This window comes from Haliaeetus albicilla, chromosome 13 (assembly GCF_947461875.1).
Source record: "Haliaeetus albicilla chromosome 13, bHalAlb1.1, whole genome shotgun sequence".
In the NCBI taxonomy this organism is placed as follows: Eukaryota; Metazoa; Chordata; class Aves; order Accipitriformes; family Accipitridae; genus Haliaeetus; species Haliaeetus albicilla.
Window position 1 is genome coordinate 94,712 of NC_091495.1, and position 27,600 is coordinate 122,311.

At 69.9% G+C, this 27,600-nt stretch overlaps 6 protein-coding genes across 8 annotated transcripts; 3 read left to right on the forward strand and 3 right to left on the reverse strand.

Moving 5' to 3' along the window:
- Positions 1 to 2: 2 nt before the first annotated feature.
- On the forward strand, positions 3 to 5,253 carry MCM7 (minichromosome maintenance complex component 7). Its single transcript, XM_069799656.1, has 15 exons — positions 3 to 152; positions 254 to 333; positions 587 to 751; positions 843 to 967; positions 1,212 to 1,392; positions 1,470 to 1,607; positions 2,093 to 2,242; positions 2,325 to 2,439; positions 2,540 to 2,671; positions 2,948 to 3,031; positions 3,117 to 3,510; positions 3,717 to 3,800; positions 3,880 to 4,048; positions 4,597 to 4,706; positions 4,873 to 5,253. Exons 1-15 carry the CDS (start codon positions 122 to 124, stop codon positions 5,069 to 5,071), a joined length of 2,157 nt encoding a protein of 718 aa, XP_069655757.1. The 5' UTR covers positions 3 to 121; the 3' UTR covers positions 5,072 to 5,253.
- A 142-nt stretch (positions 5,254 to 5,395) lies between these two features.
- On the reverse strand, positions 5,396 to 9,192 carry COPS6 (COP9 signalosome subunit 6). Of its 2 annotated transcripts, XM_069799658.1 has the most exons (10): positions 9,016 to 9,183; positions 8,456 to 8,581; positions 7,829 to 7,960; positions 7,398 to 7,486; positions 7,258 to 7,320; positions 7,097 to 7,144; positions 6,543 to 6,657; positions 6,198 to 6,290; positions 5,886 to 5,986; positions 5,396 to 5,669 (listed from the first exon to the last, which is right to left on the reverse strand). In XM_069799658.1, exons 1-10 carry the CDS (start codon positions 9,149 to 9,151, stop codon positions 5,529 to 5,531), a joined length of 1,044 nt encoding a protein of 347 aa, XP_069655759.1. In that variant the 5' UTR covers positions 9,152 to 9,183; the 3' UTR covers positions 5,396 to 5,528. The 2 variants fall into 2 exon arrangements, with proteins under 2 accessions (XP_069655759.1, XP_069655760.1); XM_069799659.1 differs by lacking the exon at positions 7,829 to 7,960 and having other exon boundaries at positions 9,016 to 9,192.
- Positions 9,193 to 9,273: 81 nt separating this feature from the next.
- SNAPC2 (small nuclear RNA activating complex polypeptide 2) lies at positions 9,274 to 11,480 on the reverse strand. 2 transcript variants are annotated; one of them, XM_069799660.1, is made up of 5 exons: positions 11,238 to 11,480; positions 10,605 to 10,724; positions 10,451 to 10,519; positions 10,100 to 10,331; positions 9,410 to 9,785 (listed from the first exon to the last, which is right to left on the reverse strand). In XM_069799660.1, the coding sequence occupies exons 1-5, from the start codon at positions 11,445 to 11,447 to the stop codon at positions 9,514 to 9,516; spliced, it is 903 nt and encodes a 300-aa protein (XP_069655761.1). In that variant the 5' UTR covers positions 11,448 to 11,480; the 3' UTR covers positions 9,410 to 9,513. The 2 variants fall into 2 exon arrangements, with proteins under 2 accessions (XP_069655762.1, XP_069655761.1); XM_069799661.1 differs by lacking the exon at positions 10,605 to 10,724 and having other exon boundaries at positions 9,274 to 9,785.
- Positions 11,481 to 11,602: 122 nt separating this feature from the next.
- On the reverse strand, positions 11,603 to 20,096 carry PELP1 (proline, glutamate and leucine rich protein 1). The gene is made up of 17 exons (XM_069799662.1): positions 19,911 to 20,096; positions 19,528 to 19,592; positions 18,635 to 18,740; positions 18,241 to 18,390; positions 17,596 to 17,667; positions 17,415 to 17,474; positions 16,760 to 16,910; positions 16,215 to 16,344; positions 16,031 to 16,118; positions 15,777 to 15,865; positions 15,289 to 15,405; positions 14,870 to 15,020; positions 14,664 to 14,790; positions 14,369 to 14,424; positions 13,761 to 13,997; positions 11,979 to 13,199; positions 11,603 to 11,736 (listed from the first exon to the last, which is right to left on the reverse strand). The coding sequence occupies exons 1-17, from the start codon at positions 20,034 to 20,036 to the stop codon at positions 11,653 to 11,655; spliced, it is 3,030 nt and encodes a 1,009-aa protein (XP_069655763.1). The 5' UTR covers positions 20,037 to 20,096; the 3' UTR covers positions 11,603 to 11,652.
- Positions 20,097 to 20,217: 121 nt separating this feature from the next.
- Positions 20,218 to 25,191, forward strand: ARRB2 (arrestin beta 2). The gene is made up of 15 exons (XM_069799668.1): positions 20,218 to 20,564; positions 21,366 to 21,396; positions 21,659 to 21,719; positions 21,970 to 22,014; positions 22,130 to 22,326; positions 22,501 to 22,560; positions 22,803 to 22,870; positions 22,996 to 23,131; positions 23,390 to 23,474; positions 23,570 to 23,642; positions 23,951 to 24,088; positions 24,201 to 24,284; positions 24,358 to 24,437; positions 24,531 to 24,585; positions 24,707 to 25,191. Exons 1-15 carry the CDS (start codon positions 20,542 to 20,544, stop codon positions 24,801 to 24,803), a joined length of 1,233 nt encoding a protein of 410 aa, XP_069655769.1. The 5' UTR covers positions 20,218 to 20,541; the 3' UTR covers positions 24,804 to 25,191.
- A 203-nt stretch (positions 25,192 to 25,394) lies between these two features.
- On the forward strand, positions 25,395 to 26,479 carry MED11 (mediator complex subunit 11). The gene is made up of 3 exons (XM_069799672.1): positions 25,395 to 25,541; positions 25,901 to 26,031; positions 26,113 to 26,479. The coding sequence occupies exons 1-3, from the start codon at positions 25,457 to 25,459 to the stop codon at positions 26,248 to 26,250; spliced, it is 354 nt and encodes a 117-aa protein (XP_069655773.1). The 5' UTR covers positions 25,395 to 25,456; the 3' UTR covers positions 26,251 to 26,479.
- Positions 26,480 to 27,600: the final 1,121 nt, after the last annotated feature.

Here is a 27,600-nt window from a genome sequence, read left to right on the forward strand (position 1 = left end):
GGGCACCGGCCGTCACGTGGTGCCGGTTTTCGCGCCACTTTCGGCTGCGGCGGCGGGAACCGGAGCGGCGGCGGGGCCGGGACTGAGCCCCGCGGGCACCGGCACCGATCCCGATCCCACCATGGCGCCGCGCGACTACGCCGCCGAGAAGGGTGCGGGTGGGCTGGGGGGAACCGGGCCGGATCGGCTCCGGGAACCGGCAGGGCCCCCGTGACCGAGACACCCCCCCCCCCCCCGCCTCTTCCTCCTCTAGAGAAGGCGAAGCGGTTCCTGCAGGATTTCTACCGCGATGGTGCCGACGGCGGCAAGGAGTTCCCGTACCGGGAGCAGCTGGTGAGAGCGGCCGCCCGCGCCCGGTGGGGGTCCGCGGTGCCGGCTGTCGCTGTGAGACCCCCCCGCCCCGAGCCGGCTCGGCGTCCCCGCCACCCCCTGTGCCGGCTGAGCCCCCCCATCATAGCTGCAGCCTCCCCCCCCCGGCAGCCGGGGGTCCCTCCTGTCCCCCTGCCCCGGTTGGGGTCCCTTCCTGCCCTGTCCCCGCTGGGCCGATTTGGGGTCCCCAGATCGCCTCGTACCCCCCTCCCCCCAGACGGCGCTGGCGCACCGGGAGCGCGTGGCACTGTACGTGGCGCTGGACGACGTGGCCGAGGACGACCCCGAACTGGCCGAGGCCGTCTGCGACAACGCCAAGCGCTACAGCCGCCTCTTCGCCGACGCCGTCCATGAGCTGCTGCCGCTCTACAAGGAGCGCGAGGTGGGGGCTCCCCAGGTGGGTGGGGGGCGGCGGTGTGCCCCAGCAGCCCCCTCTGACGTCCTCCCCTCCTCCGATGTCCCTGTGTCCCCAGGTGTCCCGCAAGGACGTGCTGGACGTGTACATCGAGCACCGGCTGCTGCTGGAGCAGCGGGGCCGGGATGCGGGGGACACCCGCAGCCCCCAGAATCAGTACCCCCCGGAGCTGCTGCGGCGCTTGTGAGTGTGAGGGGGACCGTGTACCCCAGCCCGCGTCCCCCTCTGACCCCGGCCCTGCTGCCCGGGGAGCCCCGTCTCCTCTCTAACCCGCGTCGCCAAGTCCCTGCCTCCCCCGGGGACCCCCTTCTGTTCCCGTGTGCTGCCCCCAAATCCAACCCTCTCCTGCTCCTTCATCCCCCGTTCCTATCCCTGCCTCAGCTGCCTGCCTGCTAACCCTAGCCCTTTCTGTCCCCCCGGTCCCCAGCGAGCTGTACTTCAAGGCCCCCTCCACCGCCAAAGCCCGTGTGGTCCGCGACGTCAGGGCCGACTGCATCGGCAAGCTGGTGACTGTCCGCGGCATCGTCACCCGCGTCACCGAGGTCAAGCCCATGATGGTGGTGGCCACCTACAGCTGCGACCAGTGCGGGGCCGAGACCTACCAGCCCGTAAGTGTGGCAGAAGGGCGCTGGGGCAGGCGCAGGGGCCCCGGTCGGCCCGAGCCCACCCCCTCGGCTCTCCCCAGATCCAGTCGCCCACCTTCATGCCGCTGCTGATGTGCCCAAGCCGCGAGTGCCAGACGAACCGCTCGGGAGGGCGGCTCTACCTGCAGAGCCGCGGCTCCAAGTTCATCAAGTTCCAGGAGCTGAAGATGCAGGAGCATGTGAGGGGGGGGGGGGGGGCAGAGCGGGGGGCAGGACCTTGGGGTGTCTCCGTGAGCCCCAGCCGCAACTGGAGGGTCCTGTCTCTCCTGGGCCTCCTCCCCGTCCCTGCCGTCCTCTGGGGACAGTCTGGCTCCATCGGGGAGGTGACAGCAGTGGCGCAGCACCGCCGTGTCACCTCCCCAGGGTCTCGCAGAGCTCGGGGGCCGCAATGGTTTCAGGTCGGGGAGCCCCAGATTGGCCCCAGTCTCCCCCCCCCGCAGCTTCCCCAGCATGGGGTGGGGGAGGATACTCCTCCCCTGGCCAACACATCCCACCCCCGGGTCAGCGTTGTCACCGCCGGAGATGAGGAGGCGATACGTCCGCATGGCTCTGTCCTATCCAGTCTGCCCCAGTCCATACTGGTGCAAGGGTGGTTCGGGGATGGGGAGAGAGTCTGGTGATGCCCCCAGGTGCTGCGGGTCCCCAGCCCCGTCTGTCCCCGCAGACCGACCAGGTGCCAGTGGGACACCTTCCCCGCTCCATCAGCGTGGCTGTGCACGGGGAGAACACGCGCCTGGCCCAGCCCGGGGACCACGTCAGCGTCACCGGCGTCTTCCTGCCCCTGCTGAAGACCGGCTTCCGCCAGATGGCCCAGGCAAGCACCGCGGCGGTGGACGGGGGGCTATGGCAGGCACCCACAGCTGCCCCCAACCCGCTGCTGCCCTCTTCTCCCACAGGGCTTGCTCTCTGAGACCTACCTGGAGGCCCACTGCATCGTGAAGATGAACAAGAGCGAGGAGGACGAGTCGGGGGCCGGGGACCTGAGCGAGGAGGAGCTCCGGCAGATCACAGGTGAGGCCATCGGGCACACGGGACGTGCCCAGCTGACGGACGGACGGCAAGCAGGGCCTGGGCCTGCCCCACGGCAGCTTCCCTCTCGCCACCTTCGCAGAGGAGGACTTCTATGACAAGCTGGCCTCCTCCATCGCCCCCGAGATCTACGGCCACGAGGATGTGAAGAAGGCGCTGCTCCTGCTGCTGGTGGGCGGCGTGGATCGCAACCCCCACGGCATGAAGATCCGAGGTGAGGCTGCGCACCGTGCTGGGGTGGGAGCCTTTGCCGGGGGTGCCTCCCTCTCCCGTGGGAAGGTTTGGCTGTCTGAGATCAGCCAAGGGTCCGGAAGGTTCGGGATCAGGGCATCCCGCTTCACGCAGGCAGGTTTTGGGGGATGGGGTTGGCCTTGCGGGGCCACGGAGAGAATCAGCGGCTGCTGCTGAGGGATTTGGGACAGGAGCAAAGTGGCACAGAGGGAGCAGATTTGCCCCCCGCGGACTCGCCCCCTGCTTCCCCCCCCCCCAGGAAACATCAACATCTGCCTCATGGGTGACCCCGGTGTGGCCAAGTCGCAGCTCCTGTCCTACATCGACCGCCTGGCACCCCGCAGTGAGTACCAGGCTCCTGGGGGAGGGTGTGGGTGGGCAGGGTGCCTGCGCCCCCCCCTCACCCCGCCGCTCCCCTCTGCCCCCAGGCCAGTACACGACAGGCCGGGGCTCCTCGGGCGTGGGGCTGACGGCGGCCGTGCTGCGGGACCCGCTGACGGGGGAGCTGGCGCTGGAGGGGGGTGCGCTGGTGCTGGCCGACCGGGGCGTCTGCTGCATCGACGAGTTTGACAAGATGCTGGAGGCCGACCGCACGGCCATCCATGAGGTGATGGAGCAGCAGAGCATCTCCATCGCCAAGGCGGGCGTGCTGGCCACCCTCAACGCCCGCTGCGCCATCTTGGCCGCCGCCAACCCTGCCTACGGCCGCTACAACCCCAAGCGCAGCCTGGAGCACAACATCCAGCTGCCTGCCGCCCTCCTCTCCCGCTTTGACCTGCTCTGGCTGATCCAGGACCGCCCTGACCGCGACAACGACCTGCGGTGAGTGGGGGGAGCGGTGGGGACAGCCGAGGGGTGCCCCGGGGCGTGTATGGGGCTGGGGGGAGCCCACGGAGCATGTGAGGGGCTGCAGTGGAGGCCACGGGGCTGGGCTAGAGGGAGCGTGGGACCTCCACGAGAGCCATGGGGCCGGGCTGGTAGTCGTGGGGTAGCCTTGGCCCCGCTGCCAGCCCCTCTCTGCCCCACAGCCTGGCCCAGCACATCACCTATGTGCACCAGCACAGCCGCCAGCCCCCCTGCTCCTTCCAGCAGCTCGACATGAAGCTGATGAGGTAAGAGAGGCCGCAAGAGGCTGCTGTCGCCCGTGTCCCCCCCCATCCCCGCTGTCCCCTCACCCTGCCCGTCCCCCAGGCGCTACATTGCCATGTGCAAGCGGAAGCAGCCGGTGGTGCCGGAGGCTTTGGCCGACTACATCACGGCCGCCTACGTGGAGATGCGGAAGGAGGCATGGGCCAGCAAGGACACGACCTACACCTCGGCGCGCACCTTGCTGGGCATCCTCCGCCTGGCCACTGCCCTGGTGAGCCCCGGCGCAGGCAGGGATGGGCAGGGAGGGGTGTGTGTGGCAGCGTGGGACCCGCGGAGCTGGGCAGGGGCTAGAGGGGCCTGACTGGGTAGGACTAGGCAGGAGAAGATGAGCTAAAGCAGGGTGTTAGCTGGGAGAGTATCCCCGTCCAACCCGCCCCTTCTCCTCCGCAAGCCCCAGGGGCCCCAAAGTGCTGTTTGTGCAGGTAGTGTGTGTGAGGCATCTACTGCCGAGGCAGCACTTCCAGAGCCCCCGGGGCACGACCAGCGTGGGCCGGTGTCCCCTCCTGTCCCCCAGTGTCCCCTCCTGTCCCTTCCTAGGGCACAGCCAGCTGGGGGCCGCCTCCAAGCTCCACTCTTGTCCTCATCCCTTTCCGGAGCTGGCTGGCAGCAACCCCCCAGGATGGGGGCAGCGCACTGGAGGGGCTTCCAGTGGTCTCGGGGGGCAGCGAGGAGTGTTGGGAGCCCCTGCGTGATGTCAGAGGGTGCCAGGGGCTGCCCTGGGGGCTCCCAGTTGCTGCTAACCCCCCCCTGCTCCCACAGGCCCGGCTGCGGCTGGTGGACGTGGTGGAGAAAGAGGATGTGAACGAGGCCATGAGGCTCATGGAGATGTCGAAGGACTCGCTGCTGGGGGACAAGGGACAGCAGAGCTGGTGAGCAGGGGACACAGAGGAACATGGGGGGGGGGGGGGGGCAGTACCCCAGCCTGCCAGGAAGGGGGTGGCAGCGTTGGGGGAGCCCTGACGGTCTTGGGGTGGGGGGGGGGGGGAGGTGGCAGAGCCAGGGTCCCACTGACCCCTCTCTCCGTCCCCCTCCCAGGGTGCAGCGTCCTGCCGACGCCATCTTTGCGGCAGTGCGGGAGCTGGCGGGGGGCCGGGCTGTGCCCTACGCCGAGGCCCTGCAGCGCTGCTTGGCCAAGGGCTTCACCCCTGCCCAGGTCCAGGCTGCGCTCCAGGAGTACGAGGAGCTCAATGTGCTGCAGGTCAATGCTGCCCGCACCCGCATCACCTTCGTCTGAGGCGGTGGGGGGATGGACACGGGGGGGATGCCCTACAGCCCCCCTGCAGGGCAGGGGGGATGCACAGGGATGCAGTTGCTGTCACCAGACACAGGCACACATCCTATGTCTCTCTGCTGGCTCCCGTGGGCTTTCACCTGCCCTGACCCCGCTCCCCTCATTAAAGCATCTTCTGGTTTTTTTGTTTTGTTTTTTTTTTAAACCAATAAAAAAGTTTTTCTCACAGTTTCTGGTGGCAGCATCTGTCTGTTCCCCTCCCCTTGGGACCATGTTGCTCCCCTGGGCCTAGCTCTCCCAGAACCTCAGATGACGCTGGAGCTACAATTCCCAGCCTGGAGCTGATTTATTGGGGGGGCCTCCAGGAGGGGGGGGCACAGTCCTGGGGTAGGGTCCCCCAGCCCTGGGGGCGGCTCAGGGCCTGGCTGGGGGTGTCCTCAGTGTCGCATCCCCCCCTCCCTTAGAAGAAGAGTCCCCGCATGCGGCGGCCGATGCCCTGCCGGTCGTAGAGGATGTTGAACTTATTGACGAACTGGTTCATGGTGTTGCAGGTTTTGGTGATGGTACCCAGGTACGCCATCAGCCCCACGTCATTGCATTGCTGGCGGGGGTGGATTGGGGGGTTACTGCACTGCTGAGGCCCCCCCCCCCCCAAGCTGCATCTGCCCACCCCCGGCTGCAGTAGCGCACGGGCCACCAACAGCACCGGTGGCAAAGGAGACAGCTCTGTCCCCGCCGTGTGCCCCGACAGGGCCATGGGCACCTGACCACCACCACCCCCACAGCTCCCCAAGGACCCCCCCCAACCATCACTCACGTCGTAGAAGTCGGTCTTGAACTTGTCAGTGCTGAGAACAGGCAGGCAGTGGCACAGGGCGTAGGCTTCGCGCAGGATCTCGTGGTTGAAGGGCACCTCGCCTGCAGGGACAATGTCAGCCTTGGGGACGGTCCTGGGGCCCTCCCAGAGCCCCTCTTGGGGGACGGTCCTTCCCTGGGGACACCCTAGGGCCAAACCTGCTCCAGGAGAGCAGGGAAAGCCCAGGGACAGCCCTGTCCCCCCTCCCTGGGCAATGGGGAGAGCCCTGTCCCCCCTCCCTGGGCAATGGGGAGAGCCCTGTCCCCGACTCACCAGCCTCGGAGGCCCGCACGTACTCCAGGATCAGCTTGACCCGGCTGTGCAGCATCTTGATGGCACTGTGCTGGGCGATGAGGTGCTCAGCCACTGGGGGGGGGGTCAAGGACATGTGTACCCCCTGTCCCATGTCCCTACAGCCACCCACCCTGGGCTGCTCCAGCCCCTCCAGGCAGCCCAAGAGCTGTGTCCTCCTGTCCCTGTGCCCCCGTCCCCATGTTCCCCACGTCCCCAGCCCCCCGCTTCTCTGCACCGCCTCCCGGCCCTGGGACCCATCCCCATCCCACCTTGCCCTCCACGCTCCCCATCTCTGTCCTCCCCACCCCCGGCCATATCCCCAACCTGTGGAGTTCTCCCCGCTGCCAGTTGCTGTCATTCGGGCAACGTGGTCGACCCCGATCCGCTCTGCCTCCTCGGTGGCCAGGGTGTAGGTCAGCTCTGCAAAGAGCATCGTGGCCTGGGGAGAGGGGGACATAAAAGGGATCATGGGGGGGCACGACAGCCCCACGGCTCCCTTTCCCCAACCCCCCCGGACCCTCCCTGCACCCCCAGAATCCCTATGCCTCAACAACCCACTCCAGACCTATCCCCCTGAGTGACACCCCTGGGCCCCTCTCCAGCCCCAATTTATCCTCGGATCCTCCCCATGGCAGCACTGGAGCCCCACAGACCCCCAGCGGTGTCCCCCAACCTGAGTAACTTCCCCTGGAACCCCAGAAGTGTCCCCCTCCCAAACTCTCAGCCCTCCCCAGGACCCTAAACAAGCTCCCTGGAACACTCCCCCTGCCCCATGACACCCTTGGGGTCCCCCCCAGCCTCCCCCCATGGCCCCAGGCAACCCATGGACCCCCAGGAGCCCCCCCAGCCCCATTTCCACCCCCCCAGCACTGACTTACCTCCCCGTTGATGATGTCAATGACAGACTCAAAGACGCTGACGGGCAGCTGGGGGGGAAGGAGAAAGAGATGTATTTTTGGGGGCCCAGCCCCACACTAGGGGGGGGGATCCTGGGTGCCCCCCATGCGCCAGGACTCCTCCCCACCTCTCCTCCACTCACATCTGTGTGCTTCGTCATGGGGTTCAGCTTGAGGAAAAGGGGGCTCTCAATGATCTCACAAACCTGGGGGACAGAGGGAGCAGTGTCAGGATGGGGTGCACACACACACACACCCCCCTCCAGCCCCCCCCCCCACTCACCTGCTTGTGGACGTGGATGTCAGAGGGGTCGGGGGGGCCCCCAGTCGTGTACCAGCCCAGGAACTCCAGCTCCTTGAACACCTGCTTGACTGGGGAGGGACGGGGGTGGGCCCTGAGTGGGCCAGAGGGTGGACAAGGGAGGGGGACCCCACAGACCCTCCCCAGGGCAGTAAACAGACACCATCTCTACCCCTTCCCCCAACAGGCCCTATCACCCCTCTCCCAAAACACCCCCTCAAATGCAATCTAGGACCTGCCCCAGGGCAGCCCAGAACGCCCCAGGACCCTCCCCCAGGACAGCCCCAGGACCCTCCAGGACCCCCTGGGCCAGACCTGACCCCCCCCGGGCCAGACCTGACCCCCCCCCAGGACCCTCCCAGGACAACCCAAGACCCCCCTGGACAGCCCAGGACCCCCCCCCCGGCCCTCACACTGCTCCTCCTTGGTGTAGTAGTACTCCTTGTCAATGAGGACGTGCCCGTCCACCGTGTGCGAGAGCAGCTCGAAGGAATTCATCACCTCGATGTTGCGGCCCTCCTGCCGCCCAATGAGGGCCCCGATCACTGGGGAGGGGAGGGGAGGGGGGGGGATGACACAGGGGACTGTCACTGGGGCTTGGGGACCACCAACGGGTCCAACCCAAGCCCGCACTGACCTTGGCCTTATGCTGGGGGGGGCGGGGCAGGGGGCCCAAACCAGTCCCAGGTACCAGCTGGGACCAGGCCAAGGGCTGTGGGGGGCATGTGGAGACCCCCTCGGGGACATGGGGACCAGGCCAGGGACCAAAGGGGTACTCTGGGTGCTGCAGGGGGTCTGTGAGGGACCCTGCAGGGCTGGGGGGGCTGCTGGGGGGCTCTGGAGAGGCTGCAGGGGGCTGTGGGGGGCTCTGGAGAGGCTGCAGGGGGCTGTGGGGGGCCCTGGGGGGCCACAGAAACCACTGGGGGGGGCTATGGAGGGCCCCAGAGGTCTGTGGGGGACCCCAGGGTGCCGTGGGGGGTTCTGGGAGGCACAGGGGAGCGGTAGGGACCGGGGTGGGGGCGCGGGGGGGCTGCAGGTACCTTGTCCGGGGCGGCCCTCCTGTGAGCGCATGCGGATCCAGTGGTCGGAAATGTTGAGGATAACGAGGGGGTGCAGGGCCACGGAGACGCTGCCCGTCACCCCCCCGGCCATCACCGAGGGGGCGGCTGCGGGGACACCGTCAGCGGGATGATAGACAGATGGGGGGCGGGGCCGGGGCGGGGCCCAGGTGTGTGCGGGCGGGGTCACAGTGCACGACCTGGGGCGGGGGCGGGGCCATGGGGAACGGGGGCGGAGCAATGGCCTGAGGAGGTGTGGTCACCGGCCGGGGCGGGTCCCGCGGGGGTGGGGCCCCGGAGCTGTGGGCGGGGAAAAGGCGCGGGGGCAGGGTCCCGGGGTTGTAGACGGGGAAAAGGCGCGGGGGCGGTTCCAGGGGCTGTGGGCGGGGTCTCGGGGTTGTGGGCGGGGAAAAGGCGCGGGGGGCGGGGCCCAGAGGAAGGCAGCGCGGCCCTGGGTAGCGACCGGGCCGTCCCGCCGCGGTCCCGCAGCCCCGGGGCGGTGGCGCCGGTCCCCTGTGCCGGGACGGCCCCGCGGGCGGTACCTGCCACGTCCACCTCCATCCCGCCGGCCCCGTTGCTCCCCGACGCGGAGGAAGAGGCGCCGGCCGCCGCCGCCGCCGCCGCCATCTTGGCTCGGCCTGTCGCTGCTCGGCCACCGTACGCAGCGACTCTGTGCATGCGCGAGAGGGACTGGGGGCGGGGACTACATGCGCCGTGGCGAGCATGCGCCCTAGCCTAGGAGGGCGGCGCATGCGCACGCGGTAGGGGACTTGCTCCCAGCCCTGACCCGCTGTATCGTTTCCCCAGTGCCTCCCAATCCAACCCAGTGCCTCCCAGTCCCTTCCTAAGGCCTCCCAGTGCTTCCCAGGTGGGTCCCCCTCACTGCCACCCCAGAAACAGTCATTTTTCCCCCCCCTTTGTTCCAGTGCCCAAATGACTCCAGAAACTTCCACTCCAGGCGAACTGCAGCCTTTATTCCCCAGCCCCATGCTGGGGGGGGGGGGGGGGGGGGCACTCTTTGGGGAGGGGGGGGTCCTGGCTCACCCCGAGGGTTCCACTCGGGCCAGAAGCCGCAGTGGGACCAGGAAGAGGTTGAGGGGGCAGAGGCCAACCCCCCTCCAGCCGGTTGCAGGGGTCCTGGGGGCAGAGGGGGCGCTGGGGGCCGTGCCGGGGGCCGGGGAGTCTATCTGCGGGGAGCAGGGGGCCGTCAGAGCGCCGTAGGTCCCTCGGAGGTGGCTGTGGAGGGCGGCGCGGTCGAGGACGCCCAGCTCCTGGGGGAGGGAGCCCAGCAGTGCCAGCACCACCGCCGACTCTGGGGGGGAGGGACACGGTGTCAGGACCCCCCACCCACCCCACGCCTTCCCTCCCGGGGGGGTGCCAGCCCCACGGTGGGGACAGCAGCAATGCTGGGGCCCTCTGGTTTGGGACTGACACCCCCCAGTGTGGGACAACACCCCCAGGCCCTCCCTGCTCTCCCCCCACCGTTGCTCCCCAAATCCCCCTACCCAGACCACCCCACGACACCAGAAGCAGCCAGGGGACCCCAGAGCCCCCCCTCACTGACAGGGGGGCCCCAAATCCCGCAACCTCCCCGACACCCTCCTGGCATCAGGGTCCCCCACTCACCACCAGGAGGGAGCGCTGGGCCCTTCCCACCCTGGCAGAGCCGTGCCAGGTACTCGTAGACCCTCTGGAAGTCAACGGTGAAGGCCCCGGGGGCGTGGGGCTGCGGGGCTGGGGGGGCCGCAGGGTCCCCCGGTGCCGACCCCCCCTGATCCGGTGACGCCGTGGTGCCAGCAGGATGCGGGGGGACGGAGTGGAGAAGGCTCAGCGGCTCCGTGGCTGCAACAGTGAGGACCTGGAAGTGATAACATGGCGACAGGGAAGGGGTGATGTGCCCTGAGAGGTGCCCAGGGAGGGGAGGGCTGTCTCTTCTGCCCCCCACCCCCCTGGAAAACCCCTCTCAAACCCCCTTACCTGAGAGAAGGCGGCTGCCGTCGCTTCCTCCAGCCCCTCTGCCAGCGTCTCGGCCAGCTCCAGCCACACCTGGAAGGCAAAGGGGGGGGTGACACCGGGCCCCAGCCACCCCCCCGGGGCAGGGACCCCCCGTCCCGCGGTCCCCCCCCTTCACCTCGATGGGGGCTGGGACCTGGGCACGTCGTCGCCGCTGCTGCTCCAGGCAGTGCCGGTACTGGGTGCGCACGGCCTCCCGTGCTGCCCGGCCCCGCAGCCGGCACAGGAATGACAGGATCTGGGGGGGGGGGGGGGGGGCGGGGGTGTCAGGGGCTGCGCTCCCAGCAGGTGGGGGGACACTGCATCCAGCCCGGGGGGGGGGCTGTGGCCGATGGGACAAACAGGGATGCTCCTGGGGCGGGGGGGGGGGGGGGGGGGCAGTGGATCCCGGACCCCCTTGTGTGGCCACCACTCCCCCCGGGAACCCGACGGCTGGGGACCGCCGCGTCAGCCCCCCCAGGGACCCTCAGCGTCAGGGACCCCCCATATCACACCCCCCCCGAAGGACCCCCAGGCGTCCGGGCACCCCCACGTCACACCCCCCAGAGACCCCCATCGACCGGGGATCCCCACGTCAGCCCCCCCGGGACGTCCCCACAACCCCTCGCTGACGCAGGTCTCCGGAGACCCCCGTATTACCCCCCCCCACCGGGATCCCAGGCGGCCGACCGCCCCGCCCCGCACCCAGGGGTCCCAGGCACCGGCCTCCCCCCCGAGCGTCCCCGCTGCACCCCGGCCCCGTCGCCCCCACCTCGGCCTCGCTCCGCCGGGGCAGGCGCTCCCGCAGCGGCCGCGGCTGCACGTCGGGGAGGCCGAGAGCGGCCTGAGCCCGCAGCGCCGCGAGCAGCGCCCGCTTCTCCCGCGCCGACCAGGCCGCCCGCGGCCGCTCCGGTTCCGCCGCCGCCCCCGGGCCCGTCACGTACCGGGCCGGGGCCAGGCGGGGCCGCAGCGGCGGCTTCATGGCGCCGCCGCTGGGGCGCGGAGATGGCGTCACTCGCGACGCGCCCGCACGGCGCCACCTGGTTGCATCACTCGCGGCGCGCGTAGAGCCGGGAAGCACGCCGGGAGTTGTAGTTCGACCCCCCCCAAAAATCACAGACGGGGCTGTGGGGGGCGGGGTTTATTCCACGTCTCGCTGTTGGGGGGGGGTGGGGGTTCTGGGGGGGTCACAGGGCCGCTTCAGGGGCCTTGTCGTCATCTGGGGGGCAGTCGATGAAATCCGCCAGCATGGTGGCCGTCTCGTCCAGCGCCTGGGGGGGGGGGGCAGGGAGGTCGGGGGGGGGCCAACTGCCCCTTCCCCCCCCCCCACTGCACCACTCTTCCCCCAAACTGCCTCACCCCCCCAACTGCCCCCCTCTCACCCCAGCACCCCAAATTGCCCCCTTACCCCAAACTGCCCCCCTCTCACCCCAAACTGCCCCCTCTTACCCCAAACTGCCCCCCTTTCACCCCATCACCCCCAAATTACGCCCCCCCCGGACCACCCTGGTACCTCCTCCTTGTCCGCAGGGGGCAGGGGCTCCTCCTCCAGCTGGGGGGGTGCTGGGGGGGGGCTGCCGGCCTCCCCCGGGGGTTCAGGGTGCGGCGGGGGGTGGGCTGCATCCAGGGTGGGGGGTGGCACCTCGGGGGGCTCCAGGAGGGGGGGTGGGGGCTCGGGGATGCCCGGGGGGGGCTCCCCCTCTTCCCCCCCCCCCTCCTGTGGGGCTTTGGTCCCCTCCTCCTCCTCCTCTTCATCCTCCTCCTCCTCCACCTCCTCCCCCCCGGCCGGGGGGGGCAGATGGCCTTCATCCACCTCCATCACCAGGGCACCGGTGTCCCCCGGGGGCGGGGGGGGCTCCTCGGGCACCGGCAGAGGCTGCCCCTCCTCAGCACCCCCTTCCTCCTCTTCCTCTTCCTCCTCCTCCTCCTCCTCGGTGAGGCCTTCGTCCTCCTCGTACTCCTCCTCATCCTCCTCGTACTCCTCCTCGCCCAGCTCTTCCTCCTCGTCGAACTCCTCCTCCTCCTCCTCCTCTTCTTCCTCCTCCTCGAAGAACTCTTCCTCCCCGAACTCCTCTTCCTCCTCCTCCTCCTCTTCCTCCTCCTCCTCCTCCTCCTCGCTGCTATTGATGTTGATCACGGCAGGGTCGGGCTCCCCGGGGATCCCCGGCGGCTCTGGGGGGGCGGCCGGGGGGACGACGGGGGGCAGCGGCGGTGGGGGTGGTGGGGGCGGTGGGGGGGGGCCCGGCTCCTCGGGGGGCTCGGGGGGAGCCAGCGGGGGCGAGGGGGGTGGCGGCGGGGGCCCCCCACTCTTGGGGGCGGGGGGCGAGGGGGGGGCACCCCGCTTGGGAACGATGACCACGCTGTCGTCCGAGTCGCTCTCCAGGGAGATCTCCACATCCGAGGGCTCCTCCTTGTCGTAGTGCACGAAGACGGGGCGCCGGGGACGCCCCCCCGCCGGACCACCCTCCTCCTCGCCCCCAGGGGCGGTGGGGGGCTGCCCGGGGGGGGCCTCCCCGGGGGGCTCCTCCGCCAGCGGCGGCAGCCGGGGGGGTCCCAGCGGATTGGCGGGGGCGGCCCGGGGCACCCCTGGGAAAGCGGCGGGTGGCAGGGGGCGGAAGGGAGGGGCAGGGGGCTCCGGGGGGGGCCCTGGGACGGCGGTGGGGTGCAGGGGGGGCACCCAGGGCCGGGCCAGGGCATTCGCCACCACCAGAGCTTCAGTGCAGACGGAGGAGACCTGGCGGGGGGGGGGGGGGGAGGTGGGGGGTTAGTGGGGTGCCAGGAGAGGGGGGGAGACCAGGGACAGGGGGGGCTTTGGGGGTCTCTGGGGAGATACAGGGGCCCTTGGGTCCTGGCTCCCCGATGTGGGGGGTCCCACAGGGTCGGGCTGCGGGGTGAGGGGGTCTCCCAGGGTCCCGCCTGCAGGACAAAGGCTTTTAGGAGTGCCTGGGGGGGTCCTGGCTGTGAAATGGGGGGACCCAGATGGGATAAGGGGGTCCCAGGGGGGATGGGGGGATCCCGGCTCTGGGACAGAGGGTTCTCAGAGGGGGTCGTGACCCACGTGGGTCTCTACTAAGGGCTGGGGGGGTCCCTGGGAATCCCTGCTGTGAAATGGGGGGGCAACGAGGCAGACCCGGGAGGGATAAAAGGGGGGGGGACAGGAGGAATAAGGGGTCCCTGGGGGATGGGGACACCCTAGGGGTCCCAGCTCTGGGATGGGGGGGGGGGGGGGCCTGGGGAGGGTCCAGGGCCCCTGGGGGTCCCAGGCAAGGACTGGGGGATCCGCAGCCCGTCTCACCTGGAGGGCCGGGTCGCGCTGGCCCTGGCCAAAGGCACGCAGGGCGCAGTGCAGCGGGGGGGCCCCAGCGGGGGCGGGGGCCAGCACCAGGGCCAGCAGCAGCTGGTAGAGGGCGGCCCGGCACGGGGGGCTGGCATAGGGGGTGCCGGGGGGGCCGGCGGCAGCGGTTGGGGGCCCCGGGGGGACCTCGGTCTGCGGCAGCCGCAGCAGCAGCGGCACCACCAGCTCCTGCAGCCGCTGGCGAGGGGATGGGCGAGGGGGGCTGTCAGGGGAGGGGGCACAGCCCCCCTCAGCCCCGTGGGGACCCCCAGCGCGTATCCCCGATCACCCCACCACTGCCCTGGCCCTATAGAGACCCCCATTAACTGCCCCCCCCACCCACTTGCCCCAGCCCCGTAAGCTCCCACATCAGCTGCCGCAGCCCCACAAAGACCCCCCCCCAGACCCCATTACCAGCCCCACCCCCAGCAAGAGCCCCACCTTCTCCCAGCATTCGCCCCCACCCACCCTCGAGGCCCCCCAAGAACCACCCCAGCCCCACACCTGCTCCCCAACAACCCAGTAACCCCCCAGCCCCACAGAGCCCCGTTCCCCCCCCATCCCCTTACCCGGTGTGTCTCCTCTTTGATCAGCGGCCCTCCCGTCAGGATGGCGCGACGCAGCGCTGGGGGGACACGGGGGTCAGCAATGGGGCGATCTGGGGGGGGGCTTCCCTTTCCCCCACCCCACAACACTGATTGGGGTCTCAGTGAGCCACAACAAGGTGATCGGGGGGTCCCCTTTCCCCTGACCCCCCGCCAACAACAGAGCGGCACAAAGGGACGAGCGAGGCCCCACCTCAGCCCGGAGGGAGGCGTGCAGCCCCCCGTGCCTCCGGGGGTTCCCGGCCCCCCCGCCCCATACCTCGCAGGGCGGCCCGACACACATCGCTGTTGGCCGCCGGCTCCAGCTTGCGGTGCAGGGCAGGGGCATCCCCCCCGTCCCCCAGCTTGGGCCGTTTCGGGGCACTGGGTTTAGGGTCTGCCTTCAGCTGCAGGGAGGAGAGAGAAGAGGGGGTATCGGGGGTCTGTGGGCGGGGGGGGGCGGTTCGGGGGTCTGGGGGGGCTCACCTTGATGCCCTCAGCTGGGGGGGTGATGTCGCTGAGCAGGTGGGCCAGCAGCACCTCGCCAGGGGCCCCGGGGCCCTGCAGCACCCCCGAGGCAGCGCCCGCCACCTCCACCCACAGCTCCAGCACCTGGTACAGGCGGGTGCGCACCGCGCTGGGGGCACAGAGCGTCAGGGGGGGCGCAGGGACCCCCAAACCTCCCTGCGTCCCCCCATCCGCCCCAGGCACCCCCAAACCTCCCCGCATCCCCCCAGCCGCCCCAGGGACCCCCACACCTCCCCACGTGCCCCCAGCTGCCCAGGGACATCAAGGACAGACACAAGAGCCCCCCCAGCCCCCCAGGAACAGCAGGGACCCACAGGGGTGCCCCCAGGCCCAGCCCTGCTGCAGGGCAGCCCCTGCCGGCCCCCCCCCCCCAGTACCTGAAGGGCTTCTCCTGCCCCGGCAGCACGGCCTCACGGGCACCACTCCAGGCGCTCAGCACCTGGGGGAAGAGGCGGCCCAGGACGCTGCCCCAGCGCACCAGGCGCGCCCCACACCTGCGGAGTGGCATCAGGTCTGTGCAGCGGAACCCCCCCCCCCCAGCACAGCCCTTCCCTCCCCATGCACCCCGCTTCCCTCCCAACACAGCCCCACAGTTCCCAGTGTCCCCCGAGCACCCCCAGTTCCCTCTCAGTTCACCCCAGTTCCCTCCACATACAGGTCCAGGGTCCCCAGTCCCCCCCAGCACAGCTCCAGTGCCTCCCAAAGCCCCCAAAAGCCCCCAGTTCCCATCAGTTCCCTCCCAGCACAGCCCTAAGTATCCCCAGTACCCCCAAAAGCCCCACAGTTCCCCCCCTCAGTGCATCCCAGTTCCATTCTAGCTCAATCCCCTGCATCCTTAGGCACCCCCAAACTCCCCCAGACTCACGCCAGGATGAGGGAGGAGAGCACATCTAGCATGTCCAGGTGGACAGACGGCAACAGCAGCATCTTCAGAGGACCATCCCCAAACCAGTTCTGGGGGGACAGAGCAAGGCTGGAATCCGAGGTGTCCCGCCTGCACCCCTGAACGCAGCCCTGAGGCCACAGGAGTGCAGCGGGGGGACCTCAGCCCCCACTGCCCCAGCCCCAAGGACACAGCTTGGGGCTCAGCTGCCCCGGACAATCCCCCGCTGCACTCACTATGTTCTTGCTGGTGATGTTCAGGGCACGGCAGATGAGGTCCAAAACGTCCTGGACGGGGACGGTGACGGGTGCCACGAACTCTTTGCTGCCAGGGAAAGAGGGGTCAGGGGAGGCCGGGGGTCCAGGAGACACAGCTGGGGGGCTGGGATGGTGGCCGGGAACTGGGAGGGGGGGCCAGTACCTGAGCAGGAGCTGGAGCACACGGGCCAGCCCCGAGAAGCGGTTATGCAGGGTGAGGACAAAGCCAGTGTCCCCGTCCTGGGGGGCCGGCAGCAGCATCTCCACCCCCGGCCCCTCATAGGGCAGTGGGTCTGGGGAGGGCAGTGTTAGCGCCGAGGCACCCCCAGGAACCCCCCGGGGTCCATCGGTCTCCACAGATCCCCAAAATGCCCCTCAGGGTCCCTGCCACCCCATCGATATCCCCAAAACCACCTCAGAAGATCTCTCCGTGCCCCCAGAGCCCCCCAAACCTATCCTCAGGGTCTCTCCACCCACCCAGTGTCCCCCCAAAACACCCCTCAGGGTTCTGTCCTCACAGCCCCCCACCATGTCCCCCAAACCATCTCTCAGGGTCTCTCTACAGGCCCAGAGCCCTGAAAATCACCCCTCGAGCTCTCTCCGTGACCCAGAGCCCCCCAAAGCCACACCTCGGGGTCTGTCCCTGCCCCCGGAGCCCCCAAAACCCGCCTGAGGGTCCCTCCGTGCCCACCCCCACCCCCCACCCACCGGTCTCGCTGCCCTCGAAGAGTGCCCCAAGCAGCCCGTGCAGGGTGGCCAGCAGCCCCTGCACCTCCTGGTTCCAGCACTCTGTGTGCCGCAGCCCCTGCGAGAAGCCCCGGCCCAGGGCCGGCAGCAGCGCGTAGCACTCGCAGGCCAGCTGGGGGGGGAGTACGTGTCAGGACCCCCACCATCCTCCCCTCCGGGCTGCCCCAGACACCCCAAGAACTGCCCCGGCACCCCAGAGACCCCCAGCCCCTATGAGCCCTCCCAGGGCTGCCCCAGCCCTTCCAGCTGCCCCTGGTCCCCCCGTGACTGCCCTGGCCCCCCCAGGGCCCTCCCATGGCTGTCCCAGCCCCCCCCCCCCCAAACCACACCAGGGCTCATCTGGTCTCCCTGGGATGCCTTACATCCTTCTCGGGACCCTATTGGGGTGCATATATCTTTCCTAGGATGCCCCCAAACATTGCTCTAGCCCCCCCCCAGGGGTCCCAACTGCCCCCCCCAGCCCCCTGAGACCGATCACAGGCCCCAGGATGTCCACCCCCTGCCCCCCAGGACTCCCTCAGCCCCCAGAACAGCCCCAGACCTTCAACCTGCCATGACACGCCCCCCTCCCAAGAACAATTTCAGGGTGTCTGTCCCCCCCAGCTGCCCCATCTACCTGCTGCAGCTGCGGGGACTCGGAGTCAATGCGGGAGAGGAAATATGCTGCCAGTTTTCCCTAGGAGAGACAATGGGGTGACGGGGGGGGACGACAGAGAGCACGAGTCCCTCCATTGCCACAGCCTTCTGAGGCGGGGGCGAGGCATGTACCCCCCCCAAATCACCGGGGAGGTTCTCACCCGCATGGAGCCGCAGGCCCGGGGATAGAAGGTCATGCAGGACTTGATGCCTTCCAGCGTGGAGACCTCACACTGCAGGTGGGGGATTAGCAGGGCAGGCACAGAGCCCGAGTGTCCCGTTCCCCCCGCCCCCGCTCCGAGACCCCTGTGTGCCCCACCAAGCCCTCCCAAATCCTTCACGTGCCCCCTCAAGCTCTCCCTCCCAACCCCTTGTGACCCCACAGCCCCCCTCAGCTGCCCGCATGTCCCCGTAACTTCACCGTGTGCCCCCCGGCCCCCGGTGTCACCTCCTCACCCCCCCATCTGTCACCCAAAGCCCCCCGAAAAGAATCCCCCCACCCCTCTGTGCCTCCTGACCATGCCCCCAACCCTCTGTGCCACCCCAGACTCTCTCAGAACTTCTGTGCGCCCCCCACAGCCCACCTCAGTGCCCCCCAACTCCCCCGTGGACCTCCATGTGCCCCCCTTGGGCTCCCTCAGCCCCCCATAAGCTCCCCATGCCCCCCCCCAGACATCACCATCCCCTCTGTGACCCCCCTCAGCCCCTCACAGACTCGCCCCAAGCCCTTGTGCGATCGTCCCCAGTCCCCACTCGTGTCCCCCCTGCCCCTGCCTGGCCCCCCATGCCCCCCCCCCCAGCTGCACCTCAGGCTTGAGGGCCAGCAGGGAGGTGAGCAGCCCGGGGATGTGGTTGGTGCCGATGTCCCGCGCCAGCTCGGGCAGTTGGGAGGAGAAGAGCAGGAGGTCGTGGAGCACGGCCACCCCCAACGCCATGGTGGGGGCCGGGTCCTGCGACTGGAGGGGGGGGGGGCAGTAGGGGTCAGCAGAGCCCCTCCTTGGCACAGCCCCCATGCCCTCCCAGTGCGCCCAGTCACCCGCTGCCCTGGCTCAGCCCAGCCCAGGCAGTGCTGCCCCCCAGGACCCCTTCACGGACACCCCCCCCCCCAGTGCCCCAGGACCCTCCCCCCAGGGACACATCCAGTTCCCCCAGGCCCCCCTCCATCCCCCTGGGACCCCCCCCCCCAGGGCCCCCCCCCACCTGTAGCAGGTGCTGCAGGCAGCGCAGCCAACCCAGGCAGTGCTGCTGGAAGGGCTCGGTCGGGCTCTCGCTCACCAGCAGCGACAGCAGGCACAGCCCCTCGAACCTGCAACGCCATTGGCTGCCGCACGCGGGGACCGCCCCCGCGGCCCCCCCGCCGGCCAATGGCTAGGCCCGCCCTCCACAACCCGTGAGGGGATCACACTTCTGATTGGCTGCGGTGCCACTTAGCGCCACCCCCCCCACCCCCCCAAGTGAGGGGAACCAACGGGAGGGAGTGCAGTAAGGGCGTAGTGCACAGGCGAGGCCCGATTGGCTGCCTGTCTGCATGGCCACACCCACCAGGGAGGGGAATCCCTGTTGATTGGGCTCTGTCCCACCTAGTACCACCCACCACGCGTCAGGCAGCCAACAGAAAAAGAGAGCTTGTGGGTGTGGTCCAGGGAGGACACACCCCTGCTGACTAGCAGCTCTGCTAAGCCAATGGGAGAGAGCACCCCGGGGGTGCGGCGCTGAGGGAGCTTCTGACTGGCCGCCTGTTCACCTAGTCCGGCCCGCCCATGACAAAGCAACCAATGAGAAGCAGGACTAGGCAGGCAGGCGTGGTGCACGCATCAACTCTCCTTCCGATTGGCTACCTGGCCATGCAGCCACGCCCCCCAAAGACAAAACCTCTTTTGACCGGTTTGTGGCGTGGCCACCGGCCACACAACTGTGACCTGAAAGCACGTTCCTATTGGCTAACGAGCCCACCCCCCGCGTGAACAGACTGACACTGCTTTCCAATTGGCTCACGCCTCACTTTTTGCCCCGCCCCCGGGACAGCAGCCAACGAGAAAGATGGCCGCGGAGGAGCCCACGCGCCCCGATTGGCCGGAGTGGCCATCACTCACCGGGTCTTCATGGAGCCGAGGCGGGCGCTGGTGACGCCGACGAGGCCTCCGATGGCCTGGGCGCTCTGGGGTCACGGGGTCAGGGGTCACGAGGGGGTCAGGGGTCGCGGGGGTCCCCAAGGGTCATGCGGAGGGCGGGGAGTCACGAGGGACGGGGCAGCGGGGAGGGGGGTCGGGGGTCACCGGGAGTCACGTGGGCCCTAACGGGACAGGGACGGGAAGGAGGGTCCCGGGGGTGGCGGGCGGGGGGGGGGGGGCGCCCGGTGCCGAGAGAGGGCTTCCTGGCGCCGGGGAGAGGGTCCCGATCACGGGGCGGGGGTCCCGGTGCCCGGGGGGGGGGGTCCCGTTCCCGGCCCCGGTGCTCCCCCTTGCCCGTCCCGCACCTGCGTGCCCGCGCTGTCCCGCAGCCCCCGCACCAGCCCCGGGAGCGCGCGCCGGGAGGGCGGGAGCGCGCTCAGCGCCTCCAGCAGCGGCGCGGCGGGGGCGCGCGCCGCCGCCACCGCCGCCATCACCGCCGCAGACGTCGCCGCCGCCGCGCGCCCAGGCGCCGTCTGATGGCGTCACGCCGCACGGGGAGGCGGAGCCTGGGGAGAGGCGGGGCCGGGCGGGGCGGGGCCTGAAGACGGCCTGCGGAGGGGGGCGGCGTGAAACCGCCCCCGCGCCCCAGGAACTGCCCAGGGGGGGAACTTGAAACGGCCCCGGGGGGGGTCTGGAAACGGCCACGGAACGGGTCCGGAGGGGGAGCCTGGACACCGCCGCGGCGCGGGCGCCCCGGAAGGGGTCACTTCCCCCGCCCGCCCACCCCCCCCCCCCCGCCCACCCCCCCCCCCGCCGTGACGTCGCCCCCCCTCCTCCCCGCTGCGCCCCCGGATTGGCTGCGCCGCCCCGCCACGTGACCCGGGGCCTGGTCATGGCCTCGCTGCGGCCCGCCGTGCCCCACAGCCGGGCCCGGGGACCCGCCGCCCCCGCCTAGGCCCGGGATCCCCCCCCGCGGGACCCCCACCCGGCCCCAGTATGGGGGAGAAGGCGGGCACCAGGTGAGGGGGCCCCGCACGCGTCCAACGCGCGGGGGTGGGTGGGTGAGTGAGTGACAGCTCCCCCCCAGGGATGCGCCGGGGTTCCCCCCTCTCCGGACACGGCTGTGGGGGGGCTGGGACCCCGCTGGGGGGGGCGGCGGGGGGTGCCCGGACGCCTGGGTCCCCTGGGCAGCACCCAACCCCCAGCCAGGGGGGGCTGGGCAGGGGAAGTGCCCGGGGAGGAGGAGGAGGAAGCGGGAGTGGGAGGAAGCACTGACCGCGGAGGAGGAGGGGGGGGGCCCTCTGCACCCCAAAGTGGGGGAGGTGGCTGTGGGGCCCCTCCCAGCCCCACAGCTAACGGGGACCCCCTGCCCCCCAGCTGTGGGGCTGCCCCCCCCCCGCACCAGCCCCCCCTGCTGCTGGTGGCCCGGGGGATGGGGGGGAGCCGTTCCCCCAAGAGGAGGGGGGGCCCCGTGGGGCCGCTAGCCACCCCTGCTTCCTGCAGGGCAGAAAACAGGAAGAGCCATGGTCGGCCCCCTCCAGGGCCCCCCCAGTGCCTCCCAGTCTAGCGGGGGGGCTCGGGCCCCTTTCCCCCAAGCACAAGGAATGTGGGCGTGTCGGGGGGGGGGGTGTCATGGGGTAGGTTTCACACTTGGGGGGAGCTGGTGGGGGGGGGAAGGCTGTGCAGTGAGTTTGGGAGGGTGCCCCCAAAAGTGGGGGCAGGGGAGGCTGCACGGCTTTGGGGGATGCCCCCAAACCCCTTCCTCCCCCCAAACACCCACCCCCAAAACAACTATTTTAACCACTTTTTTTGCCCCATAGGGTGTTCAAGAAATCCAGCCCCAACTGCAAGGTGAGAGACCCTGGGGGGGTTCACCCCCCACTGCCCCCTTCCCGGGGAGAGCTTGAGGACCCCCAATCTCCCAGTTTCATACCCCCATTTCTATCATCGGACACCCATGACATGAGCTGTGCTCGTCCTCAGCCTGCCATGGGGATGGGGTGTGTTGGCACACCTGTGCAATTTGGGCCTCACCCCGCGTCAGGGGCCTGCTGACCCTTTCCTTGGGGGGGATCCCTGTGGCCTGACCACTCCCCCCATACATCCCCCCCAGCTCACGGTCTACTTGGGCAAGAGAGACTTTGTGGATCACTTGGACCGGGTGGACCCTGTGGGTGAGTGGGGCTTGGGGGGGCTGCCAGGGGGGTGAGGGAGACCTGGGGTGGCAGAGGGGCTGCCTGGGGGCAGCACAGGGCGGGTAGGGGGCACCTGACCATATGGAGGGGCTGCTGGGAGGGATTTGAGGGGGTCTAGGGGTGCTGGGGGAGCAGAGGGGCTGCTGGGGGGGGGGGGTCTGGGTTCCTCTGGGGCTGCCGTAGGGCTGGGGGGACCCTTGCCTCCCCCTGACCCCCTCTCCCCTTACAGATGGAGTGGTGCTGGTGGACCCAGACTACCTGAAGGACCGGAAAGGTGAGGGACAGGGGGAGGATGGGGGGGTTCCCACACCCCCAGGGGATGCCTGGCCCCCCCCCCCCCCCCCAGACGCCAGGGTCCCACAGCCACCCCCCCGCCCCCCCCCCTGCAGTGTTTGTGACGCTGACCTGCGCCTTCCGCTACGGCCGGGAGGACCTGGACGTCCTGGGCCTGTCCTTCCGCAAGGACCTCTTCGCCGCCACCCGCCAGGCCGTGCCCCCCCTGCCCGAGGAGCGCCGGCCCCCCACCCGCCTGCAGCAGCGCCTGCTCCGCAAGCTGGGCCCCGCCGCGCACCCCTTCGCCTTCACGGTGAGCCCTACCCTGCAGCTGCCCATGGGGTGCCTCGTCCCTAGTCACTTTGGGGTTGCCAGCCCCACGCTGACCTGGGCTTCCCTGCCCCATAGCTACCCCCAACCCTCAGGGGCTGAGCCCCCCCACCCCATATCTCCCCCCTGTTACCCCCTGGCCTCTCTCACTCCCCAGATCCCCCAGAACCTGCCCTGCTCCGTGACGCTGCAGCCCGGCCCTGAGGACACCGGCAAGGTGGGGCTGGGAGGGGGGTTGTTGGGGGGGTGAGGGGGCAATAGGAGAGGGAGCTTGCGGGGCGGGGGGGGGGGGTCCAGACTCTGGGGGGGCTATAGGACTGGATGTTATTTGGGAGGATGGGTCTTTGAAGGGGCTATTGGGGCTGGGAGTGAAGTGGTGGGGGAGGGATTGAGATGAGTGTGAAATGTTGGGGGTGAAGGGGGGGGCAGCAGCATTATGGGAGTCCCATCATCCCCCAGGCTTGCGGCGTTGACTTTGAGATCCGGGCGTTCTGCGCTAAATCCCTGGAGGAAAAGATTCACAAAAGGTAGGAGGGACCCAGGGGTCTGGCTGCCCCCAACCCCCGCAGCACCCCTCTCCAGGGGGACCCAGGGGTCTGGGTGCCTGGTCCCAGGGATCCAGGTGTCTGGGCCCCCTTCCCACCCCTCCCAGGAACTCAGTGCGGCTGGTGATCCGGAAAGTGCAGTACGCGCCTGAGCAGCCTGGCCCCCAGCCCAGCGCCGAGACCACCCGCCATTTCCTCATGTCCGAGCGCTCCCTGCACCTGGAGGCCTCGCTGGACAAGGAGGTGGGTGGCTGGGGGGTGTGGGGGTCCCAGGCGTGGGGCAGGGGCTGAGGGGGGTTTGAGGTCCTAGGCATGGAGCAGAGGATGGTGGGGCAGGGGCTGGGGGGGTTTGGGGGTCCCAGATGTGGAGCAGGGGATGGTGGGGAGGGGGCTTGGGGTTCCCAGCAGTGGGGCAGGGACCTGGGGGGGGGCTCTGGGCAAGGGTTTGGGGCGCCATGGTGCAGGCTGTGGGGCGCAGCACTGACCTGGTGCCCCCCCCAGCTCTACTATCACGGGGAGCCCCTGAACGTCAACGTCCATGTCACCAACAACTCCAGCAAGAGCATCAAGAGGGTCAAAGTGTCTGGTACGGGGGGCACACACGGGGATGAGGGGGAATCTGGGGGGGGGATATTGGGGGTGGGCAGGGGGCCGGGGGGTGACGCGGCGCTGTCCCCACAGTGCGGCAGTTCGCCGACATCTGCCTCTTCAGCACCGCCCAGTACAAGTGTCCTGTGGCCCAGATCGAGCAGGAGTGAGCGACCCTGGAACCCCCCCCCCTCCTCCCCTGACCCCTTGGCCTGGCGGTGACCCCGGGACCCTGCCTGACCCTGTGGCTCACCTGGGGTGAACCCATGCCCTCTGTCCCTGGAGTGACCCCCTGACCCTTTGTCCCTGGGCTGACCCTTGAGCCCCATCCTTGGTGTGACCCCATGCCCTGGCATGACCCCTGACCCCTCATCCTGGGGGTGGCCCCTTGTCCCTGGTGTGGCCCCCGGCTCTTTGTCCCCAGGGTGCCCCCCTGCCCTGGGATGACCCCTGCCCCTGTGCCCCCTTCCCCAGGGACCAGGTGCCCCCCAGTGCCACCTTCTGCAAGGTCTACACCCTGACCCCCCTGCTCAGCAACAACCGGGAGCGGCGGGGGTTGGCGCTGGACGGCAAGCTGAAGCACGAGGACACCAACTTGGCCTCCAGCACCATGTGAGGGGGCGTGGTGGGGTGGGAGGGGGCGTGCAGGGGGGTCCCCCATGCCCCGGGGGGGCACTGTGTCCTTTGTGTGTCCCCCCCTGCGCCCGTTAACCCTCTCTTGCAGCGTCAAGGAGGGAACGAACAAGGAGGTTTTGGGGATCCTGGTGTCGTATCGCGTCAAGGTGAAGCTGGTGGTGGCCCGTGGCGGGTACGTGCCCCCCACCCCCCATGTCCCTGTAACTCCCCCCTCAGACCCCCCACTCACCCCTTTCTTCCCCCAGGGATGTCTCAGTGGAGCTCCCCTTCATCCTCATGCACCCAAAGCCCCCTGAGCCCTGCCCCCCGCCACGGTCACAGTCAGGTAAGGGATAACCTGGGGGGGGGCACAGGGGCTTGGGGGGGGTTCTGAGACCCCCCCCCCCACCTCACCCCAAAACCCTGTGCCTCCCCCCAGCCCTACCTGAGACAGACACCCCTGTCGACACCAACCTCATCGAGTTTGAGACCAAGTGAGTGACCCCGGGGGAGAAATAAATTGGGGGGGGGGGTAGAGACTGAGACACTCTGCTCTGGAGAGGAGCTGGGGGGTAATTTGGGGTGTCCCCCGTGTCATTCCCCCCCCCGCCCCAGCTACGGGCCAGATGACGACATCGTCTTTGAGGACTTTGCCCGCCTGCGCTTGAAAGGGCTGAAGGACGAGAAGGACGACGAGGACCAGTTCTGCTAGGGACACCCCGGGACCCCCAAATCCCCCCGTGCCCCCCCTAGGACCCCTGGCACTGCCCTAGGACCCCCCCTCAACACCCCAGCGCACCCCTTCCCGTATGACTGCTGTAAGGGGGGTCCGCTCCCTTCCCGTCCCCCGGGGGGGCGGCATTTCAGGGGGGGACCCCAGGCCCCCCCTGGGGTGCAGCCCCCCTCCTCCCATTCCCCCCAAGCACTGGACTCGACTGGGCATTACCCCTCGCCCCCCCCAACTGTTTATATGTACATTAATTTTTAAAGATGTTTCAGGGGACACCCCCCGGCCTGTCCGTTCCCCCCCCCCCCCCCCCCGATGGGGCTTGGGGACGGGGAGGGGGGGTCGCTGGGTTAAATAAAAACCTTTGAGTCGATCATGGCGTGAAGAGGGTGATTTGGGGGGAAAAAGGGGGGGGTGGCGGCGGGAGCGGCCCCGCCGGGTGTCCGTCCGTCCGTCCGTCCTCCCCGCGAGGGTCGCGGACCACCGAGACGAGTCCTAGAGCGGCCGCGGCAGCATAGAGCGGGCCGTGTCGTCGCTTCCGGGTCACGTGACGCGCGCCGGGAGCGGCAGTGTGGCGGAGAGGGCGGTACAGGCGCGGCCGGAAGCGGAATCGGCGGGTACGGCGGCCGGCGCGGGCCATGGCGGGCTACGGGGTGGCGAACGAGCGGCTGCGCGTGCTGGAGGAGCTGGAGCGCGAGATCGGCGCCTCCCTGCAGAGCGCCGGTGGGCGGGGCGGGGCCTCCGTGGGGGCGGTGCTTACGGGGCGGGTCTCGGGGGCGGGGCCTCCTCGGCAGTGGGGTCACTCCTAAGGGAGGGGCTGTGGGGCGAGGGGGCGGGGTCTGTGTGGGCGGGGGTTAAGGGGCGGGGCCGGGGGTGGGGCAAGGCACCGGTCTCCATGGTGACAGCAGGGTGGTGGCCTTTGACCTCTCCCCTGGAGACCCCCGAGTGGGCCGGGTCGGGGGGCACGGCCTGCTCTGGGGTCACGTTGCGGGCCTGGCCCTGACCCCCGGGCCCCTTTGGGGGCGGGGAGGCCGGGGTCAGGGTCGAGGGGTGAGACGTCAGGGTTCACACCCCGCCCACAGGCTCAGTCATCCTGGAGCTGTCGAAGGAGAAGGCCGGGGAGCGGCTCCTGGAGCGCCAGGCCGCCCAGTTCAGCGCCGCTGTCCAGAAGGTCGAGTCCGAGCTCTCCGCCCAGATCCGCTACCTCACCCAGGTCAGGGGGTGGGGCCGGGGGGGTGGGGCCGGGGTCACAGCGACGTCACTCCATCTCTGCCCCCTCCCCCCCCCCCCGCAGGTGGCCACGGGGCAACCCCACGAGGGCTCCAGCTACTCGGCCCGCAAGGCCTGTCAGATGGCGCTGAACCGGGTGGACTACGCCCGGCTGAAGCTGGGGGAGCTGGCGCGGGCCTGCGAGCAGATGCTGGAGCCCTGACGGGGGCAGGCGGCGGCGGCAGAGGGAGGGGGAATGACGCCGACGCGGACCCGGCCCGCGTGGCTGCCGCCTCCCGCCGCTCGCGCACTGGACACGGGACTTGCCAAAATAAAGGGAAGACGCGGTGGCCTTCAGGGGCGGGGCAGGCCGGGCACGTCCCGGACGCATGTGGGCATGTGCGCCGGGCTCCCGCCCATCCGCCCTGCCCCGCCCGCCTCACAGACACAGATTTGGGCTGCAAAGTGGCTGTTTAATCAAGGTGGGGAAGGGGGGTGCCGCCCCCGATGCTGCGGGGGTGGCAGCGGGACTCAGGGGCGGCGGCAGGACTCAGCTCAGAGCAGTTCACAGGGGTTGTACCCCGGCCCCACATCTGTGGGGCAGGAGAGGGGCATCAGGGTCTCAGGCAGAGATGAGGAGCCTGGGCCCCCGCCTCTCCCCGCTCCCTGGCAGCCCCCCCCGGCATGCCAGGACACCCACCAGGCCCAGGCCAGCTCCCAGCAGGATGACCCCCATGGCCAGCCCCACAGAGAGGGGGGCTGGCCCCACAGCAGGCGGTGGCATCTGGGGGTCCTGCCCCACAGCTTTCCGGTGGATCCAGCCTGCGGGGGTGGGGGGCAAGGCCTGGGGGACCCCCAGGAGCTGCCCCCCAGACTCATCTCCATGCTCCTCACCCAGTCTCACGGCAGTGGGGTGGGGGGGGGAGCTGCTCGAGGGGGTGCTGCATTTCACTGTGGGGCTGGCTGGGGGTCCCTCTGGGCCTGGGGGGCTCAGTGGGGCCAGGGGGCTGGCAGGGGGTCCATCTGGGGGTCCGTGCGTAGCCGGGGGTCTGGCCAGGGGTCCATCCGTGGGTCTGTCTGTAGCCAGGGGTCCATCCGTGGGTCTGTCTGTAGCCGGGCGTCCATCTGGCGGTCTGTCTGTAGCCGGGCGTCCAGCCAGGGGTCTCTGAGCCACTGCAGGGGAGAAGAAAGGGAGGCAGGGGTTAAGGTTCCCCCCAGGTGTGGGGCAGCCCTGGGGGTCCCCCCGCCTCGCGGGGGTGTGGGGCAGGGACCCACCTTGGCGTTCCCAGAGCTGCAGCAGCTCCACGACCCACGGCGAGTCCTGGAGCCCACAGATCTGCTTGTGGGGCAGCACGAACCTGGGGGGGCACAGGGGCTGTTATGGGGCACAGAGGGGGACGTGCGGGGCTGCTGTGGGGCACAGGGACTGTTGTGGGTCACGGGGGGGATGTTGGGGTCTGCTGTGGGGCACAGGAGCTGTCATGGGGCATGAGGGGGGACGTGGGGGGCTGTTACGGGGGGGATCCCTCCCATCTATAGGCCCCAGACCCCATCTTTGGGGCCTGACTTCCCC

Coding starts and splice junctions, on each gene's coding strand:
- MCM7 (XM_069799656.1), top strand. CDS start 122: ATGGCGCCGCGCGACTACGCCGCCGAGAAGG. Junction 334..586: donor TCCCGTACCGGGAGCAGCTG/GTGAGAGCGGCC, acceptor CCCTCCCCCCAG/ACGGCGCTGGCGCACCGGGA. Junction 752..842: donor CGCTCTACAAGGAGCGCGAG/GTGGGGGCTCCC, acceptor CTGTGTCCCCAG/GTGTCCCGCAAGGACGTGCT.
- COPS6 (XM_069799658.1), bottom strand. CDS start 9,151: ATGCACAGAGTCGCTGCGTACGGTGGCCGAGCAGCGACAGGCCGAGCC. Junction 7,487..7,828: donor CTACACCAAGGAGGAGCAGT/GTGAGGGCCGGG, acceptor GTCCCTCCCCAG/TCAAGCAGGTGTTCAAGGAG. Junction 7,145..7,257: donor CCATGACGAAGCACACAGAT/GTGAGTGGAGGA, acceptor CTTCCCCCCCAG/CTGCCCGTCAGCGTCTTTGA.
- SNAPC2 (XM_069799660.1), bottom strand. CDS start 11,447: ATGAAGCCGCCGCTGCGGCCCCGCCTGGCCCCGGCCCGGTACGTGACG. Junction 10,520..10,604: donor AGGTCCCAGCCCCCATCGAG/GTGAAGGGGGGG, acceptor TTTGCCTTCCAG/GTGTGGCTGGAGCTGGCCGA. Junction 9,786..10,099: donor CCCAGCGCTCCCTCCTGGTG/GTGAGTGGGGGA, acceptor CCTCCCCCCCAG/AGTCGGCGGTGGTGCTGGCA.
- PELP1 (XM_069799662.1), bottom strand. CDS start 20,036: ATGGCGGCGGTGGCGGCGGCGCGCGCCCCCGCCGCGCCGCTGCTGGAG. Junction 17,668..18,240: donor TGCTGGCCCTCAAGCCTGAG/GTGCAGCTGGGG, acceptor CCCCACCTGCAG/TGTGAGGTCTCCACGCTGGA. Junction 15,406..15,776: donor CTCTCCTCCCTCATCCTGGC/GTGAGTCTGGGG, acceptor GCCACTCCGCAG/GTGTGGGGCGCGCCTGGTGC.
- ARRB2 (XM_069799668.1), top strand. CDS start 20,542: ATGGGGGAGAAGGCGGGCACCAG. Junction 23,643..23,950: donor GTGGCCCAGATCGAGCAGGA/GTGAGCGACCCT, acceptor CCCCTTCCCCAG/GGACCAGGTGCCCCCCAGTG. Junction 24,586..24,706: donor CTCATCGAGTTTGAGACCAA/GTGAGTGACCCC, acceptor CCCCCGCCCCAG/CTACGGGCCAGATGACGACA.
- MED11 (XM_069799672.1), top strand. CDS start 25,457: ATGGCGGGCTACGGGGTGGCGAACGAGCGGCTGCGCGTGCTGGAGGAG. Junction 25,542..25,900: donor CGCCTCCCTGCAGAGCGCCG/GTGGGCGGGGCG, acceptor CCCCGCCCACAG/GCTCAGTCATCCTGGAGCTG. Junction 26,032..26,112: donor AGATCCGCTACCTCACCCAG/GTCAGGGGGTGG, acceptor CCCCCCCCGCAG/GTGGCCACGGGGCAACCCCA.